The sequence below is a fragment of the Pterocles gutturalis genome, unplaced genomic scaffold (assembly GCF_000699245.1).
Source record: "Pterocles gutturalis isolate BGI_N339 unplaced genomic scaffold, ASM69924v1 scaffold27335, whole genome shotgun sequence".
NCBI classification, from domain to species: domain Eukaryota; kingdom Metazoa; phylum Chordata; class Aves; order Pterocliformes; family Pteroclidae; genus Pterocles; species Pterocles gutturalis.
The window spans coordinates 831-21,596 of NW_010141733.1; the positions used below are offsets into that span (position 1 = coordinate 831).

The 20,766-nt window shown below is 43.2% G+C and overlaps 1 protein-coding gene across 1 annotated transcript in view; it reads right to left on the bottom strand.

Moving 5' to 3' along the window:
• Positions 1-565: 565 nt before the first annotated feature.
• Positions 566-20,766, bottom strand: part of CUX1 (cut-like homeobox 1) — a 105,303-nt gene continuing 85,102 nt past the window's right edge. Inside the window, exons 16-19 of the mRNA XM_010084137.1 lie at positions 16,046-16,348; positions 11,503-11,691; positions 6,390-6,654; positions 566-1,578 (exon numbers count right to left, since the gene is read on the bottom strand). Coding sequence (XP_010082439.1) covers positions 870-1,578; positions 6,390-6,654; positions 11,503-11,691; positions 16,046-16,348 — 1,466 coding nt within the window. The 3' untranslated portion in view covers positions 566-869. The remainder of the gene's footprint in view (positions 1,579-6,389; positions 6,655-11,502; positions 11,692-16,045; positions 16,349-20,766) is intronic.

Below are 20,766 nucleotides of genomic sequence, written 5' to 3' on the forward strand. Positions count from 1 at the left end.
AGGTTAAAAAGCAGATTATAAAATACCTAGATTCAGATTTTTTTTTTTTTTGTCCTGATTTGGCCTAAAATGGAGTGTATTAAACAAATTCTGGTCTGCAAAAGACCAGAATCAGTTAAAGCTATGAAACAATGTGCACTACGTGTCAATATTCTATTTCACTTACAAGAAAACACTAAGTCAGCTACCACAAATTAAGATATTTTCCTGATGTGACTTTTTTTTTTTGTTTTGTTAAAAAATATGTGGAGTAAATGTGTTTTTTTTTTTTTTAATTCAAAGTTTCAAACAACAAGATTCTTCTCTTTTCTTGAAAATATGTAGGAATCCAAACTAGTGTGTTTAGAGTCGGTTGACTGTGCAATCTCTTAGTGGCAACTGAACAGCTACAAAAAACTTTCTTTTTTTTTTTCTTTTTTTTTTTTTGAAAAATCTCCCCTTTTTTCCTGGTTTAAGAAGATAATAGTGTATTATCGCTCTGTAGCCATTAGATGGCAGATAAAAAGCCCCCTTTTAATATGTGGGTTTGATTTTTTTTTCTTTTTTTTCTGTTTTTCTTTTTTTTAAGCCCACACCAAAGAGGAGGGCACAAGGCAAAGCTGTATGAGTTATTCCAGAAATTGTGGAAATCACTTAGGGCAATAATAAAAACACTTCAGGGTACAAAAAAGCTTGACTACACATTTCAGTTTTCTTCGTCGAAAACACAAACATAAATTGGGCTTAACGCTCCTTTTTGTTTTCTATATGCACCTTGGCCTATGGCGTTTTTGCCCTGTGGCCCGCAGGGCGGTTAAGTGCGCAACACAATAAAACCAGTAGAGGTCCAGTTTCACTTCCCAGCTCTCCAGAGTTGGGCGAGTTTAATCTCAAAACTCCCACTCGACGGCCTCTTCTCGACTCGCGGCCTTCTCCAAGCGGTGGATGATGTTGTTCAAGTTCGCCGCTTTCTTTTTCCTCAAGGAGCTGTCTCGCGTGTTCCTGGAGCTCGCCGCCTCGGAGAAGCCGAACAAGCTCTGAAGAGAGTTGGCTTTCTGCGAGCCTGCGGCCGGTGTCGAGCTCGTACTTGGCACGGAGATTTTCTCTGAACTTTCTTTTGACTTGTAGGAGCTCTCCCCTGTAAGGACTGAGGTGGAGGCAGCTGAGGTAGAGGCATCCCCTTCCGTGGCAGAGTTTGGCAGTGTCTCCAGAGCCTCCCCCGGGCGCTGCGGTGCCGGCGGGGAGCTCTGGCGCGGTGCTCGGAGCCTGCCCTCGTCGTCGGTGTCCTCCAGGCTCTCTGCCTGCGACGGCTCCGCTTTCTCCGAAGACCTGGCGCCTTGCAGTGCCTCTTCCCCCGCTTCGAAAGCCGACTCCGCGGGCCCTCCCTGAGACTTTGTGGTTGCATTGCTGTACTCATCCGCCTCCGGGCCACTCGGCTTGCCTTCAGGTGGGCCTTCCGCGTCCACGCCGTCGCAGCTGTCTCCCTCAGAGCTGTGAGCGGCCCTGCTGCTGCGGGCAGAGGGAGAGTCGCTCGTCCCGGCCTGGCTCTGGCTCCCGGCTTGGATCTCCTCGATGAACAGCTCCCGGCGGATGCGAGACCTAGGAGACAGGGGAAGAGGGACAGTGAGTCTGCTGGGGGTCACTCGGAGCCGCCCTGCTCTACCAGATGCGCCATTCAAGACACCATTTTGTCCCGGCTTACAGGACAGACCCAAGCTGGGTCCCTGGATGCCCTCACACCCTCAACCCAAAGGACTGACTGAATGGGCGTCTGGAAGAACATGAAACATCGTCATGATGCTCTTAATTTCATCTTCCCCAGGCACACGCCCGCTGTGCTGGAAGGGATGCAGGCTGCAAGCCCCCGACCGCCCCGGGGCTCCTCCACGGCACAGCGGGAGGGCGGGTGGCCGCAGCTGGGATTTGGAGCAGATAAACCATTTCTAGCAACTTCTGCAGTGCTTAGTGTCGAGACTGACCCTCCTAGTAACCACAGCAGGCATTATGGGATAAAGCAAAAATATAAACTTTAGGCAGATGATCGATTTGTACTAAAATGACTGGTGAAAACCAATGACAGATCATCTTCCCTTTGTTTGCAAGTTTAAATTAAGTAATATTCATAATTGTGTGCTCAATTTTTACAGCACTGGATGTGGTTTAAGGGACAGAGATGAAAGGCTCTGCAGTCTCCCATTCCCACTGAAAGTCTGACATCAGGAAGGCGAAACTTTACAACACACTGGACCAGAAAAGGGATGATTTAAAAAATATGAATACATTTCTAGTAGATTCAGAAGAAAACAGCTTCTAAATACAAAACAATTCAGACTTCTACTACAAATGAGGCACAATTTGCCTAAATAAAAAACTAACATGGAAAAACTCTGGACAACCCCCTTGGCCACCAAGGAGAAATGAAGATGAAACAAAGTCCATCGTTCTGAAACCGCCCTGGGGAAGCACAGCCTTTTGACAGGTTGTCAGTCTATGAGCTAGTCTGACTTCTGCCTCATTTTTTATTTAAAAAATCAATTTCAGAACATGAACAGTGACAAGGCAAGCAGGGCATTTCAAGGGAATTACTGCACTCCATGTGTGGTTAAAATTGCCTGGTGTGCCACCTCATGCCTCCTGTTAGGTGTGCAATGATACCCCAAACACAATACCTTTGCCATTTAACTTGGTCCCTCTCCTCCCTCTTCCTTCCCTATTTAGGAGCTCCCAACATCCTCACAAGCACAGAACAGTCCATGAAAAAATCCTAGGTTCTAGGCTAACTCTTTCTCTGTACTGGTCTGTCAGCAGGAGAGGTTCTGACCACTGCTCAGGTCCTAATTTGCAACCAAGAGGGAGCCTCAGTGACCTGTGGTCAGGGAGGAGACTACAGATACAGGGAAAGTTTAGCAAACTTTATCTTTCAGAGTGAAGATAACACTTCTGGTTTGAGCCAGAGAGGACTGCCAAGGGTCTTGCCAGTCACAAATGATATGCTGTCCCAATGCTGATGGCTGTACGAATTTTTAATTTTTCCCTAAAGGTGCTACAGAAGACAGCACACACTGGAAAAAAATTATGATAAATGCAGAACACCTCTGAAGCAGCATCTGAATACTGCTTTCGAAGCTAATGGTATTATTGACTTACTTGAAATGCAACAGAGTATTTCAGCAGTATTTGCTGACTCTACACTTTTGAAGGATTTAGGGGTCTGTAATTTTCCCTAGGAGAATATTATTCACCTAACAGAAGACCACAGGTGCTACGATTAATTTTCTATTACCATTAATTGCATGCATCCTGCAACATCGATTATCAGGCTCTATTTATGCCTATAACCTCCCTGCATGGACATTGATCCAGAACATGCTGCTTCTGTAACGTTCCCCAAGTCAGGGGAGCAAACAGTAAGAGCTTTGTGCCTGCATGGCATTTAAAATACCTCCGCTCCAGCAAGATACTGAATGATGACATGCTGCTCACCGAGTATCTGACCACAGCCCCACAGGATACAGGCTCGATGTCTGTGGAAATCCTTGGAATTCACACCCAATATATTGCTTCTGGAATTTAGTCTGGCTCCTGATTAACACAGTAATTAAATCCCTACAGTAAAGAAGAACTGGTGACAGCAGCTAGGGAATTCCAGAGCACATTCCTTGCAGTGGCCTCGACATCAACACATCCCGTTGGCATTTATCAGTGTAACTCAAAATACCAGAGATCTCCTGGGGTTTGTGTCGCAGTTGCCTGTACAAGCCTTCACACAACATCTGAACAAGCACAATGCTACAGTTCATTGAGAAATATGCCCAGAGTAAGAGCAATGAAATTTAGGATCCAAGAGCGCCACATTACAATTCAAGAAAATTTGGTTTAATTCCTGATGCTTCCATAACATCATCTGTGTGACCTTATCGAGTTTATGTGAAGCGGGACAGAAATCCCTGCCTCCTGCTCTTTTGTACTATTGTTAAGACAATAAAGCCTCAAACTCTGATGTGTCCTGCATGTGCTTCACTAATGCAAAGTAAGGTACATTTATTTTTATGTTCTGAGAGCTATGTGATTGGTATGGATGCAAAGCCATAGACCTGCAGAAGTTTGCAGACATGTCAAAATCCTTTATACCTGTTTATATTCTGAAGTCAATTATTTCTTTGCCTGCTGAAGATTTTTTTTCAAGTTTCTTTTGTTGCAGAAAATAAATCCTAGTGCTGACTTCCCATCTGGTGGACATAAAGGTAGATTCTGCTGTAGCAACCACCTCTGGAAAGTGAGGTTTGGGCTGAATCCCAAAGGAAAAGCATCACTGCAACAGGAATCCCAAGAGACAGGAAGACAAACTCATCCAAATCTGTACCCTGCCTTACCTGAAGTTACTTTAAAGAAAAATTTATATTAAAGAATAACTAGATGGTCTGAGATGTGGAACTGCTTCTGTATGAAGAGTCTTCAGTTTGGAAAATAAATGTCTGAGGGAGAGTATAGAAGACATAAATAAAGTGAAGTGTGGCCTGGAGAAGATGAAGAGGGGAAAGACTACCCATTTCTTATAATACATGAGATGCAGAACATTCAGACCCTGTTCTGCTAGCAGAACGTGTAACCTGTACCTCTTCTGCAATGTCCTGCAAATGATTTAAGAGTACTTCATGCACAAAAGCTAAGAAAATTATTCTACAGAGGAAAAGGAACAGGCACATGTTTGGATTTCTGTTTGGAGCACCCAGGGCTCCAAAGAAGCTCAAAACATCTCTTTAAAGTCCTGGAGACTCAGCAGGAGCACTTCTGGGAGCAGGTCCAGACCAGTCAGTGCTGCTAGGCTTGTGCTACCCACCAGCCTACAGCACCTTGTTTATACATTTTTTATTTTGTATACAACTGTCAGCACCTAGTCTACATTAATGTATAGCTTGGTGTGGCTAAACACGCTGATCAATCATGACTTGTCACGCTTTCTAGCAGCACGCCTAAACAGGAGATCTGATGATAATGAGGAAGATGACACATGCCACCAGTGCTCCTGCACTCGTCTGCGTAAGTGAGAACAGCACATTTTGCTGTCAGGCCGAAGGGAACATATTTTCATAGGCATTCCTCCAACTTGTGTATAATTGCCGAGAAGTGGGAATTGGAAGAGAGGCCTGCATTTGGAGAACTGAGCAGTGAAAGAGGCTGCATCTGTAGCGAATTCAAGTCAATGAAATTCAGCGTACATATGATTACTCATTGGTTATAATTTTTAAATTTTATATTGTTTACTATAAACATTATTTAGCTATTGCACATACTATTTGTGAGGTATCTCATTAAACTGCACTACTTCTGCTTCACCAACTTCCCTGCTAAAAGCTGAGAAGGGCCAAAGTGGAAAATACCCTTTAAATGTTGGCAGTTTCTGAAAACAAACAAGTTTAGCAATCTGGACTAATTAGGAACATTACTGGCTCCGAGTGAAGGAGCAGAATAGTACTAAATCTGGTATCGTAACTGTACCTGTTCAATATTCATTAGCACAAATTTCTGTGAGAAAAGTCTGCTGCACTAATTAAGATTCCGAATCCCAAGCACGGTAGATAATATGTTTATTCAAATCCTTATAATTTATATATGCCACTCCAGCATTGTTTATTTTTATCGGCGTCTCTAGGCCAAAACCTACTTCAATGTTTCAAATGTGGAGAAGGTTCCTTCTAATATGAGAAAGGAACCAAACAGACCAACATCTTATTTCATGTCAGCAGGACTCAATGATTTAATCATAACAGCACAACAAATCTGTGGCCACATCTGACTTCAGGGTTATCAGTCCTAGGCCCTTCATGACTGTGCGGAGCTTCCCAGCAATACAGCACACACTGTGCCTATTTTCAGAGCTCAGTGGCTCAAGACCTGAAAGAAAATCCTCTTTTTGCTCTTACGTGAGAAAATTACATGATGAAAGCAGTGCAATTCTGATGGCACCCGGTAGAGGACACTTCCAAGCACCCCCCCACCAAGCGACCCAGGTGTAACACACAAACACACACCTATATGTGTATATATGTACAAGTGTGTGTCTGTGTGTGCATACACAAGAAAGATCAGTCTTGCTTACTTCAACGGGATTTATAAATATTCAATAGTGGACATCTCAAAATCCACACCCACTCCAAAAGCGAGACTTTCTGTTTAAAAGCACTACTTACATCAACATGTGAATATTGCTGTTCCTCGGGGATAATTTAAAATTAGTCTGGAGCATTAGCATTATGGGTAGTTAGAACCTCCCTGCTGTCGAAGCTGTTCATTTTGTACAACTGCTCAATGCTAGCGGAAACAGACACAGTCTGCTGGAGCAGAGCAGCACCCTGCCAAAGCAAGTAAAATAAATCCTTCATGAGCAGGGCTCCCGGGAGATCTCATACCTGTAATTGTGGAACCAGTTGATCACGGTGCTGGTTTTCAAGTTGAGCTGCGTGGCGAGTTCCTCAATGGTTTTTGGTGATGGGTATGGCTTTTGCTGGTAGGCTCGTTTCAGAGCTTCCTTCTCTTCTGGTGCCAGCACCACCCTGGGTTTCTTCAGCTGGTGCTGCGGCTGCGGGCTGGCTCCCTGGCTGTAGTCTATTCCAGCGGACGAGGACTCACAAGACTGACTGTCGCTAACAGAGCTGTGTCGCCGTTTCATGTAGGCTGAAAGAGAAGCGCAGCGGATCAGCCCCAGCTGAATACAAATGCAAAATCAATGAGTATACGAGCTGTGGCATGAATGTGAAGGTGACAGGCTGCGGATGCATGGATGGGCTATTTGGAGAGAACAGAAAGGAAGGAGCATCACCGCAGATCAGAGGAAAGCAAATGTAGGGGGGATGCAAGAGGCAGAGAAAGAAGAAGAGGGAAAGAAAAGAGGATGAATCGCACAGAGAAGGAAAGCTGCCATAGTTTTTCTGCTTTTTCTATGAACGTGGGACATGAATAACACGGTTCAGTTAACACGACTTATTTAAAATTCACTCCTTCAAGAGTGGCAAACTTCCACATAAGCACCTCATTAGGACAGTTGCACTTCATTTCAACTTAAATAGTTCTGGTTTTTAAACACTTAAGGTGTACACTAAGGTCTCTGAATTAAAAATACGACTCTGGAAGCTGAAGACAGCCACAGCCATGTCTCCAACACACGATGGCGCCCGGAGCCCAGAGATCCCAGTGATGGGCTGAATAACCCGTCAGGCGTTTGCTGCTTTTTCCTACAGATCTTCTCTATAGCGGTGACAGCTTATGAAAGAAAAACAGCCCACAGCATCCTCCTCCCCGACGCAAGGCTCGTTCAAAAACGCATATACTTTTAAGAAAGCTCTCACTGCACTGATGGAGCTCGGCGAGGCTGATGGCTGAAGCCTTTGATACCACCGCCGACTCTCCTCCCTGATGGGGACTGAATTATCCTGGCAAATTCTGCAAGGCAAGAGTCCTAGCAAACGCTGTCAGCGACTTGATTGATTTACACCAGGCAAAGAGAGGTGGGATTTACTGCACCTGGCAGTACTGTGCACAAGCATTGCTAATGAGGGGGCTGAAAACAGCAAATATAGATGAATCTTGTCAATAAAATATTTAATGGCCTGTTAAATACCTTCTAGATATTTAAGAGTTTAGGTATTCAAGAGCTGCAATTTGATAACCTTGGCTATTAAGTTCCGGATTACACCAGCCTGACATCGATCTAGCAGGCACTAAATCTCCAGCAGCCAGGAGCTCTGAGCAGAGCCAGGGACCAATGTGGTGCACGTCACACCAGTCAGCAGCCAAATTCTTCAAAAAATAAATTTCTCTCTCCCCCCAGCTCTGCCTTTAGGCTGAAGGAGCATGAAAAATAAAAATTCAACGCAATCGAATAAACTGAAATGTTGAAAGCCCTTCTCACACAAGACAACTTCTGGCAGAGCTCCCTGCAGGACTGGTTTGGTTTTCCGTCTCCAGTGGGTTTCAGCATCCTGTGCTCTACACGGTGGTACGTCCAGTGGGACCTTCTTACACTGTGTCTTAACTATCGTTGAAACAAATCTTGAACACAGTCTGGAACCTTTGGGGGTATCTGCATGGCCCTCATTTTGTTCTTCCTGAATGTGACAGATCACCTGTGGATTGCCTACTGTGTAAGATCACTGATATGGAACAGAACCTGAGTTGCTCACGATCCATCACTCGGCCATGATACAGTCCTGCACGCGTTTGAAATAACCATAAAAAGCAAAGTTGTTGTTTTTTAAATAAACTTCATTTAAGAAATTATCTATTTAAGTTGTTCCAATGGGATGCAGAACTCCGAAGTGACTACAGATAAACGCATTATTTCAAGGTGACCTATTGGTCTTATTTTTGCAGTCGTCAAGGAACTGTTACAACCTTCACCCACGGAATTAATCATTCCAGCAGTATCATCTCACACTTATATAAGGTCTTTTAATCTCAAAGAGTCCCAGGTGTTATTTCAAACTTCCACTGACGTGCAAACTATAGACAAGGTTCCCTGGTCTCCTTTGACAGCACAACCAGGAGGGCTGAAGGACAGCATCTATCACTTCAGCAACGTGCAGCAGCTCAAAGGAGGCCAGGAGACTAAACAGAACCTCGCATGGAAGATGTAAAAGGTGTTTAGGCTATCTCTAAGTGGAGTTTCTGGAATAGCTGGTCAGGCGACTGAGTTAACACAAGACACTCGAGCATCAGGATGCTCTGAATCTCTGCTTTCTCTGCTCTCCAAAGGACGGCATTTCTGGTGAGTCAGAGCTCCCATCTTTAGACTCCCAAGGACAGCATGGAGCCATAATAGCTTGGGAAAAATGTCATGCTCGCATGCCTACCTCTGCTTTTGTAACCTCACACTGGGACCGCAAAAGGTTTATTTGGATCTCTCAGGTGAACAAATTATATAAATGCATGTATTTCCTTAACATAAAAATAAAGAGGAGGATGGGCCATTGTTCTGTCATAAGCAGTTGTTTTTCTGGACGATAATATATTATCAGAAGAAACTTCCATGGGGCCAAAGGCACAATCCTGGCACTACACCATATGCTGGACTAGCACCTCAGCTTTAGCCTTCAGTGGTGGTCTCTGGAAACTTTAGATGACATTCATAAAAGCTTTTCCTTTTTAATTCTCATTTTAAACATATGTGCTGCGTGTAGACGACATAAGGAGATCATTCAGCACATTTGCAGTGACAGTAAGGCTCAAATTGGAATCCAAGTCACAAACACACTTGATTTTTGGAGAAGTTTGATTTTTGCCTGTGATCCGTCTCCACTTCTCAGGAGACCTATGAAAAAACACAACCCCAAATGTAATTTGGCCAAAGGTCTGGATCTGGGTCTGAGACCAACTTGCCAAGGCCAGCTCTATCCCCTGAGTTTTACTACCTTTTTTCCCCCCCACTGTTGCCAACCCAGCATCACCGTGTCCCGCTGGGAAGACTCCCCAGCCTGTGCTCAGCTATAGATGCTGCAGGTACTACTGCAGAGCTAGCGGCTGCCCACTGAGGTAAAACACAGCCCCTTTTAATATCATTTTTATCTTATTCGGTATTGAACAAGATTATTAAAAAGTGAAATAATGGGGAAATAAAGGGAATTAAATTTTCTCCTGACAGCAGGCTTCAGTACTGTTCAGTGAGGAGTGTGACGTTACCAGCAGCACACACATCGGGAGGTTGTAAAGAAAGAGGAATGAACTCTTCCAAGGCAGGAAAAGTGGTGCAGAGTGTCTCAGCCTGGTGAGCACAAACCCCCAGCTTCCCCCAAAGAGGTTCGCTAATGTACGTTGCAAATTTTCAGATCCTCTTAAAATGGACATTTATAGCACACATACCTCAGACTGGGAGAAGAGAAAAAAAGATATACGCAGCTCACCTTTATCATAATTATTAATTTACTCCCTTAATAAAATGTGGCAGAGATATAATTGATAATAATGTTTCGCTGGTAGCAGACACGGTCGCATTGTTCTTTAGCTGACATTAGCTGAAGGGAAAGTTAAATTCTTAATGTGGCTCTAGAGCAATTTAAAAGGTGAAATCACAGGGTCCTTACCTGCATGAAAGGATTCTGCAGAAAATACAGGGCTGAATTCACTTTAGAGTGCTCTGCTATGAGGACAGCACTTACACAGCTCAGAGCTCAGTACAGAGCCTCAGTGATTTATTGCCTTATCTCTATTCAGGTGTCATCTACAGAGCATATGTACTGCACAGCATTTGATAAGAATCCAGTTTAGAAAACAGTTTTGAAAGGATATTGTCAGTACTACTTTTAAATTATTTTTATTTTATTTTCCTGCATTATGGGCGATATTCTCTTTGAGGCCATAAAAATCCAGCGAGTTGACAATTTTATTTCTGCCATGTTTCTAATACAGCAAAACCCATCATGGCTCCCTTTGGTTTACAGCCCTAAGTGGGAAACCCAAGTGGATTTTACTCCCCATGGAAGATCAGACACAATTTGCAGTAAGATACGGCACTGTGTTATATTATACTGGTTACTATGACAAGGAGCTGAATTTCTTCTTTAAGCATGCAAGACTACAATTTTCCCAGAAGCTCCCTCACTGCAGTTTTTAATATAATCACAAAGTTCTTGATCAAATGTGTTAATGCTTTCAGGACATCAGTCAACAGCCGCGCTTTCAGCACACACAATTAATGCTGTCTGTACTAATACCATTGAGGGATAGCTCAAGAGACGTATATATCATTAATTAGTTAACTGCTGATAATGGCAGCCTATGAGTCTCTCCTGTAAAATCACACGAATGCACTAAAAACAGGGCTCTGAATAATCACTGGTTTTTAGTAATGAATTTAAAACATAGAGAGTTGGACAAATTTTCAGGATGTTCTCCCTCCTAAGATACCCAGTAACAACTGAGATCTCTCACAGGTACATACTCATGACCTCACCGTTTTACGTGAGCATGTATTAACACAGTCACCTTCCCCCATCCCTATAAAGGGCACAAATTTAATTATTCTCAAATACCCTTTTATAAAGACTGCATTTTTCTTTCCTCCTAGCGACCATCAGTGCAGGACTGGCAAGAAGCTCTCTCAGGAATCAATGCACAGTTCTCTCAGCCCAACAGCACAGTTCTCTCAGCCCAACATCTGTGCCCAGCTGCAGAACTGTTAACAACCCAAAGCCAGCTCCCAAACTCACATTTCTCATTTGGTAAGGCAAGTTATCAGTGATACACCGGGGCCTCAGTAATTAATCTATAGAAGAATATAGCAATGATTTCATGACAGCTGGTGAATATTCAGGGTCTGGGGTTCGTTTTTTGTTTGGTGCTTTTTTTTTGAGATGTACCCGCTTGAGCTAGCATCAAATAAAGCTACGAAAAAGTTGTCATGAAGTCCTTTTGCATAACCTCCATAATACTGGATCAATGCTGCCTCTATACTATTTTTGGAGAATTATAAAAGACACGGTCATCTTTGAAATAACGGAAAACATGAGTCAGCAGTCTGCTCCAAGTTACCTTTTTTCTCCATTCGTTTCATATCCATCAGCTTCTCCACGTTGTTGGGATCGTTCAGCCACAGCTGCATGCGGACAAAGGGTTCCCGTCCCTTCAAACTCAGCTTGTGCCAGGGCTTCGGGCGAGCCAGAAGGTCTGAGACAGAGCCTTGTGTTAGCCCTAGGATTGTCTCCCCAAACAAACGCTGACCTAATACGAAATGGAAAATGGCATGAATTCCTTCAGCTCAGAGGCGAGGCTAACTAAAAAGACAGAATACGTCTACAAGATAATTTGTCAATTATTCTTACTTCAGAATTGCTTGAAAACCCAAAATAAATTTAAAAGAATAAAAGCTCTGCCTCCCCACTAAAAGCATAAATACTGAGCTTTAGTTTAGTTCTTAGGATCTGACTGTGGCAAAGAGGGGAGCTCAACACATTTGGGGACTGGGACCTTAAATGAGTAAAATGAATGAGATCAAAGATAAACTGAATTTTAGCTAAGCAGGCAACCAGTGAGAACAGTGAGGCTACTTAGCTCTTATGCAGGAGGGCAGCGCAACAGCTTCATTCCAACAGGGCAATCCAAACATTTCAAGCAATCAATGAACCATGACCAATGCAACCCCCCCTTCAGCAACAGTGTCCTCAAAGACACATATTTTCTGCCTTGTACTATCTCTGGTGTGCTAACCGTGTCTTACCAACTACAGATAATCCCATTTTACACCATAACAGCTTTTTTTACAGCCTCTACAGTACTTCTAGTTAAGAATACTTCTTTTTAGTTCTCTTTCAAAACGCTATTGTCTGTCTGGCAGGGTAGAACTGCATATGCTTCCCACCGTACAGCATTTCTACGTGCATTGGTAACACTGATTTTACATGGTTAAGCTCTAACTTATCAAGGATGGTGGAAAACGCCTGTGCAGCTCAAACCCAACCATACAGCTGGTTTTCTAAAGCCCTTCCCTTCAGTGTTCTTCCTAAGCTGAACAGTCTTGATCTGCAGCAGCTTTTGTTACAAGACAGAGCCCGAAGTCATCCGAGTCACTGCTGGTGATTTCTGATAGAAGTGCAGCTATCGTGTATTTTCAAGGTAACCCAAAGATCTTTCCATACCGACCAAGTTTAGGCTGCAGGGTCTTGGGTCTGAGCCTAGCTTTGGAATGCCCTCCCTAATACAAGGCAGAACGCTTTTCCTTCACTACCTAGCCATACCAGTGGCAACAAACAGACCCCTAAGGAAAAATGCAGGTGCATGGGGGCTTGTGCTCCTACAGCCCCGCAGGACACGCCTGCGCTTGGAAAAGCACCCTCAGCTCTTGCCTCCACAGCCTCACCTGATCCTGACACACGCGCGCTGGGGGAAATACCTGCTCTATAGACCCATCCCCTGTGCTTAACTCCATGAATCTCCTCCTCCTCTTTAAAAACATCCCAAAATTTTCGCCCTGCTGATTTTTTTTTTTTGCCTGTACGAGGAGAGGGGGGGATGTGGGACCAGTGAGAAGCCACAGAATGTCCTGTTCAGGTACATGCGGCAGGTGGGTCTGCAAAGCTTCTGGCAGAAGCAGCTGAGATAATGGAAGGCAGAAAGGGGAAATGAGGACAGGGCTAACATGACAGTCTGCTAATAAGCTCTAAAACTAACCCTGAAAATTCTTACAGACTGAACAGAAACCTAAATTCTGAATTCACTTAGTTCCTAAGCAATATGTTATTTTCCTCAATATCAGGAAAATCAGACAAAAGAAGTAATTCAGGGCCAATTTTAGATCATGTGTATTGCAGAGTTAACCTACTCCCTGTTGCATTTAAAAACATCCGGTTTTAAAAACCTCATCCATTTACCTTTAAACCTGCCAGCTACTAGCAAGATAAGACAGCTACTATAAAAATCTTTTAATTTGCCTTTGTAAATAACTTTCCTTTAACATTCCCCACACTTCCTAACCCCAGGCTGTAACGCGATGAGCGTTCTTTCCAGCCGCCGCGAGAGCTCCGCCAGCCGCTGTGCAGGGCCAGCGTGGCCACTGCCACTGCCCATGTGGCTGCACGGTAAATGGGAGCAGGGAACTGACCTGAGTCAAACCAACCTACCAAGAATAAAAGGACCTCTTTCAACTCAGGCCAACTGGTCCAGTTTACTGTGTGGCCACATGAACAGGAATACCAGCAGAAGTTTGCAAAAGGGTTGGGAACAGGTACTAGCAACGCTGCTAAAGGAAACAAACTTCAAACTGCAGCCTAAAAACTAAAAATGCAAATATGGCAGGGGTAACATTATGTTCTCTAGGTGTTAAGAACAAAGCTAAAGATGTTTGTGTCATTTATTTTATCCCAGGATATGGCAGGACGGGATAAAACACCTGAAAGACTCCCAAGCTAATGGGGAATGTGTTAGAAATCGTTCTCAGGAGGTAGCAAGTGTATCACACTCCATCTTCATCAGCGTGCTATTAATAACTGGAATATTTTTAAGCACTAAAACTCCCGCTAATTCTCCCCATCTTTTACTCTAATATCCTTCACGTCTGTTCCCACTGATGTAGCCCCTCATGGACAAAACTTTCTGTAAGTTATGATGGTTTCACAGTCAGACCTGGCCCTTTCTGCAAAATCCCCACCACTGCAATCCTTCACCAGCTCACTGCATTTGCTTCCCCGAGTTACATGTTGCCCAGCAGGGAATCACTGATAATATTATGACATTTGGGGACTAGGAATACCAGCAACACCTCAGCGTTAATGCTGCCAGCATCGTTTGCTAAAATGGTGACTGCTGAATGAATGCTAAAAGGCGTGGGAGGAGAGACCCACCACACATCTTGAATGGTTTTGCACAACCGTGGTCTTTACTGGCCGATGATATTGGAACAACTGAGCCACCACTAGTTGCCTAGGACAGGTTCACGAGACCCTGCGACAGAGAAACCTGTGCACCGAGTCAATCTGGCGCACTAGCACACTGAGGGCACAAAAGGAGACATTGAAACTGGTTCCACACCTAATGCAGAGTTTGGGGCACATTTCCTGGCTCTTCTGCTGCTTTTTAGGCTTGTCAGCCACACTGTAGGAAAACAAAAATCATGGGAAATAAAAAAGACTAAGTAAAAATGGCATCAAAGCAAATGTAAACAAAAATACTTTTTCAAACCTCTCTGGAACACCAGAGCAGGTACAGCACTCAACAGCATTCTGCCCAAAAACTAGGGGCTTGGACCTGCAAACCCAACCCGTGACTTGGGGCTTTATCTCTACATTATCTCCACTGAACAAGCAACCACAATCTGCCCACTGCAATGTGCATGAGCAAGTAATTCTGCTGGGTTCAGTCAACACAACCTCATGAAGGATATGTCCATGATCAAGGCCATTTTCTTTTTTTCCCAAATTACCTTAAGTGAGAACTTGCAACCTCCCCCATCCCAGTATTTTTCCCCTTTAAAAAAAAGAAATCTAAGATAATAGCAAATTATTCTGTGTCTAGCTGAAAAAAGGCTTCCTCACATACTAAAATACAGGAGTTTTTACTCATACAGTCATAATGTTCAGACGATACGGATGGAATTCTTCTCACATAAGTATCATCAGCAGTTCAAATCTAAACCTATCTTTTTGGCCCCATCTGTAGTGAATGGAGAGAAACTGGTACTTCTGGAGAGTGATCCATCCCCACCGTCTCAGACACCTACTTCGACCATCTAAACACAGGAGAGATGAATCCCAAGCTAAGCCCCAGAAGCACGTGCAGGTAACACTGGGGCAGCCCTACTGCCTTCCCGCTAGAGCCTGCAAAGGACTCCTACAGGTTTCCCAACACCGTGTGAGGGAAGCAGGTGTCAAACACATACAAAGAACTCGTGATTTAGAGGCACAGTGCAGCATTCAGTGTGGATTTCCCATACTCAGATCAGGTTATTCCCTTTGACTATTCCCAATGTATAGCCATGTCAACATTACACTGGATTTGACACCCAAAAACTCATCTGTAAGGAAAAGCAGCCTTAGCACTGCACATCTCTACACAAAACAACTGAACGGCCCCATACACTTATCTACAGGCTCACCTAAACCTCAGCTGAGCCTGGATTTACGCTCCTAGCTCTACAGTAGGCTATGCTTTTGCTTGTGATGTGCCTCTCTCTCCAATCATACCGGACTCCTCTACTTCACCTACACCTAAAATGCTGGGGGGCCTTGAATTACCAACATGGGCAAAAGAGCACTTCTGAAGGGGAGATCTCACTGGCTTTTTGGGTTTTGGTCTTGACAGCTTGCTAGACTGTATTTAGGGAGGTGGGAGCAGTAGCTGGGTGGTGAGCCAGGAGCAGAGCTTAAGAAGAGTAAGGGTAGGTTGACATTTAAGTAGAGTGTGATGATCTGAAAGGATTTTTCTACCAGTTTAAAAAAACATAAAAATCTTCTTAACAGATTAAAACTTAGGCCAGAGTAAAAATCAAGTATTCTTGTAAACATCTGCTGAAACATAGCTTAAAAATAAAAGCATGAACACTTTCATTTTATTTTGGTAAAGAAAAAGGAACAAAGCGATTTACCAAGATTGTTGTCCGTTAGCACTTCTTTGACCCTCTTCGTAATGCCATACGTATCCAGCTCAGGGGACATAGCAACCAGTTCTTGAATGCTGAGTGCCGAATGGCCTGACAGCGGCAAAGGTGTTGTAGATTGGGATTCAGAAGCAGGCGCCTCGCTAGATTCTTGGGTTTTGCCATCCTTACTCGTCTCTATAGCGGGACAGGGTTGCTGTACCAGTTCAGTCAGGCTTTTCACTGATTCACTGGAACTCATGGGAGATTCAGGAGCAGGACTGCAACTGGCAGAAGTCTTTGGAGTGCTTTCTGTAATTAAAAAAAGAAAAAAAGTTCCCACTTTAGCATAATCGTTATGTTTTGACTGCAGGATATTTAACTTTCCTTCTCATTTATATTCTACCTTAAAGAAATGCCTAAGTATGCAAAATGCTACTCGTTACAACTTGGTTACTAAAAGCTTCTTTTTCAAAACAGAATTATTTTCTAATTTTATCTTGAGTCATCTCTGCTTTCTTCTAAAGACAAGATGTGCAAACACAAATACAAATAAAAATCAGGAAAAAATGAAGTGCACTAGTCTGCAAGTTTGCAAGAAATTTCCTTGGTCAGGAAATCTCATAGCTTTGCTTTCCCCAACATTTCTGCATAAGGATGCTTTCAAATCTACCACTATAGACTGGTTCAAGCTTTTCGCAAGAAACTCATTCCGCCACTATTTTGTAGTGTCAATGAGAGATTTTTTACAACTGATACAACTTTGTATTTTGAGAGTGTTATTGATTTAGTTTCTTATCACTCACATCACATTTTTGCACTTCTCTTTGCCCAGAAATAACAAGATTAAATACAGTTTGTAATTATGTTCTATTAATTAATGTGTTTGAGAATCCAACACAAAGATAGCTAGTGGATCAGGAGACACCCAAATCTGTTATTGTGACACTTTGTTTCAAATAAAGCTTTCTGAATCTGTTGATTTGCCAACAACAATAGGTTCAGTACAAAATGTTGTTTTCCCCTAATAAACTCACATTTATCTCTAACAGAATGTTCCAACCGAGCTTATGCACAAAATCCAGACATCTACGGGTACAGTCTAAACATTTTTTTAAAGCAACAACACACAGACAATGTGGTTTAGAAGAACAATTCCCTTCAAAAGATAAAGAGCACACGTGATTTCTCCATTCACGGTTCTTTCCCATTTTTTGTGGGACTGCTTCCTCCTCCTTGCTGTCTCACATCTCGTTACTCGACACGGTTAATCACACCTATCTCAGATGCATACATCCATCAGTGGATTTGTCTCCAGATCTCTGGAGGAAGCTTACAATGCTCTCAATTGTACGAGGGTGAGGCCAGCCTACATCAAAAACTTTGTCCCCCTAACAGCACTGTGTGTTCTGAGCACCGCAACACCCCCATGAGCACAGCTCACTGGGCAGCATCAGGTCCTGTCGCTACCTCGGCGATGGCTAATGGCAAATCTCACTATTTGTCAACTTTGTTCTTTGTTTTCCAGAATATCGTCAAATCGTTACAGAACATGCAGCTTGTGCAGCACAGAAACCCATCCCAGATACTAAAGGAAAATGCTGCACAAGTAAAAGGTTTCAACTGAAGCGGGGTGCTCAGTATAATTGTGTTGTTGAAGGAAACAGAAGCTTTCACAATGCTGCATTTGAGAGAGGTTCCCCGACATGCTCACATAAAGTTGCTCCCTCGAACCAAGCAATTGGACTTTTTCCTCAGTGCTTTACGAGAGATGCAGAAGAGGCAGGCAGAAAAGGAAAGCAAGGCGCATATAAATCTTTAAGGTAACAGGGAACCTACAAATCTTATTTCTTTTCTCTGCTCACCCTGGGTCATCATACAACCCAATATAAAACCCAGCAAATGTTATTTTTGTATCAGGAGCAGCAAAGGAATTGTACTGTAAATTTGCCCTGATTCACCCATGCGAGGGACCAATTTGGCAGCTCATCCATCTTGTTCACTGTACACTGTCAGGGATGGCATGAATTCCCTACATGATAAACAGATTTCTTCTCAGGTCTGTGTCCTTTAACCCACAGCAAGGTCAAAATTATGGCTGCCTCACTAATAAACTGCACGGCACTCGTTCAACTTCCCTCTAATTTTGTCCCTTGTGCCAGCTTATACAAATCTTCCTGAATAACTAGAGCAGCTGCAAATTTCCTATACAATTCCTCATCCGTGCGCTGCAAACCACACGCACGCTCGGAGCGCAGAAAAAAAATTCAAATTCAGAAAAACCCCCAACCACCCAGGACCAAACAAAAGCATTTACCAATGCCTCCTTCTCCCTCTCCTCTCCCTGCCCAGCCTAATTATGGAAACAACAAAGGTAATCCATATGATCATCTATCACTGGACTGCTCGGTGTTGCTCATAGTAGCTTATTTATTTTTTATATCACATATCAAGAGCTTACTGGAGTTTCATTTTTAAGACCAATCTGCTGCTTATTTACACAAAAAGGTAGGATTATCTGAATCTAATTTTGGAAGGCAGTACAGATGACAAACTGCTTTTTTATTCCCCCCACCGACGAAAGGCAAGTGTACAGTGATTGCAGATGAGGCATTACACGCCTATGCTACTTACTGGAATTTCATTTTTAAGAAATCTGCTGCTTATTTACACAAAAAGGTAGGATTATCTGAATCTAATTTTGGAAGGCAGTACAGATGACAAACTGCTTTTTTATTCCCCCCCACCGACGAAAGGCAAGTGTACAGTGATTGCAGATGAGGCATTACACGCCTATGCTACCAATAACACAAAATATGTTCCCTATTCATTTTTAGCATTTTTCCCTTATGGAAAAACATTTTCAAGATCACATAAATATTTGAGGAAAAGATCAATTATTTGGAAAAGTCAATTCGATAATCAAATAATGCAAACATTTCCTGTTAATCTACTTAAAAAATTAAACAGACATTTAGAGTACAAGTGAATGCCGACAGAACAAAGGGGAAAATTGAATGTATTCACTATTGCACATTTAACTGTCAATCCACTGCCATTTCGCATGTTTTATGAAATAATTTGTCTATTCATTTCTCTCAAGTTCCTCACAGGACAAAGAAACAAATTCAGGACATCTGAAAAATACATATTAAGATTTCCAAAGAAGCAATTGAACATTTCCAATGAAAATAATATATTGAAAGCTTATTTCTTTAAAACATGTTCTGCTTTTCTAACCCCAGACTGAAGAACAGCACTAAATTAAGAACGATCCAGTTTCTTACGAGTGAATAAGTGATGTTCACCAAACTTTTACATGTTTGCATTTAGTGAGGAAGAGATGATTTTGTCAGCAGAAGTGTAAAACTGCATTCTGGTGGGCTGTACAACCTGCAAACCCCACGGCCACCGCTTATTGATGAAGTTATTTTAATAAATTCCAGATAAACTTTCCTATACCAAAGGCATGTTGTATTTTGCATCCCAACAGCCTACATCCAGTTTAAAACCTGAAGCAAAAGCCCAAAAGCTTCAAAAATAAGGTGCTAGAATGAAAGAGCTGGAGAGATCAAGAGCATCATCAGTGACGAGGCCACTGCAGAACCTGGAGTTCATTAAGTCTCAGGTAGCCAAAGTCACCAGCCATGCTCTGTGCTTTACAGAGGATGGGAGAAACAGGGTCCCCCCAAACTAACTTGGGGGAATGGTGGTGTCCATTGGGTCCCAAGCATGTGATGAAGACACAGACCAACATGAGAATTTTAAATGACCAGGAAACTGATGTAACTTTTGCACAATTACAGGTTGATGTTGATGAACATCATTAAAGATTCAAATACACCATAAATGCATTCAAGTGATCCAAATCTTCTAAAGCTGCGAGTATAACTGAGTCATAAAAGCGCAAAGGGTCCACCATGCACTTTTATGTTATTAATTCAAAATATATCTCGGGTATAGGGGAGTTAGGCACTTCCAACCAATTTCTAAAAGCACATTCAAACATGCAGCACAGAAAATAATCTAATGCCAATCAAGTACTAGGGAAGTGATCCTACGTAAATGAACCAGGACTCTGAAGTATTTGGCAGGTGCAATTGGCCTCCATTCATAGCTAAAACATGAAGAAACGGAAACACCAACACTGGCTATTTCATCGTTGATGAAAACAGCTACGAGAGAGCTATGACCGTACAGCGAACATCAGATTTTCTTATTCTTCTTCAACTACATTGCCCACCCCCATGCTGGGATCAGGTCCCAGTACTGGATCCTGGGTCCTGAACAGCTTGACCACTGGTTGTAGAACATTTTGGGACTACGATTGTTCCACTGGTGGCCTGCAAATTATCTGAAAAAGCTTCCTCCAACACAGCATTGGCCTGACACATTCCTCTACAAGGCCTGACCATGTTCTGCCGTTTTAACACGACAAAATCCCCATGCGGTGTACCGAACCACGGGGCTCCCCTCCCGCAGCACATCACCCGCTCAGCTACATGAACTCAGCAGTCATGGACATTTCACTACATTCTGCAACACTGCAGGGCACTGGTCAAGAAGGGCCATTTTTGCGACTGTAACGTACAGGAACCCTCCTGACCACAGGAAGCAACCGAACTCAGCACTGGTGAGGCCGCACCTTGAATACTGTGTTCCGTTTTGGGCCCCTCACCACAAGAAGGACACTGAGGTGCTGGAGCGAGCCCAAAGAAGGGCAACGAAGC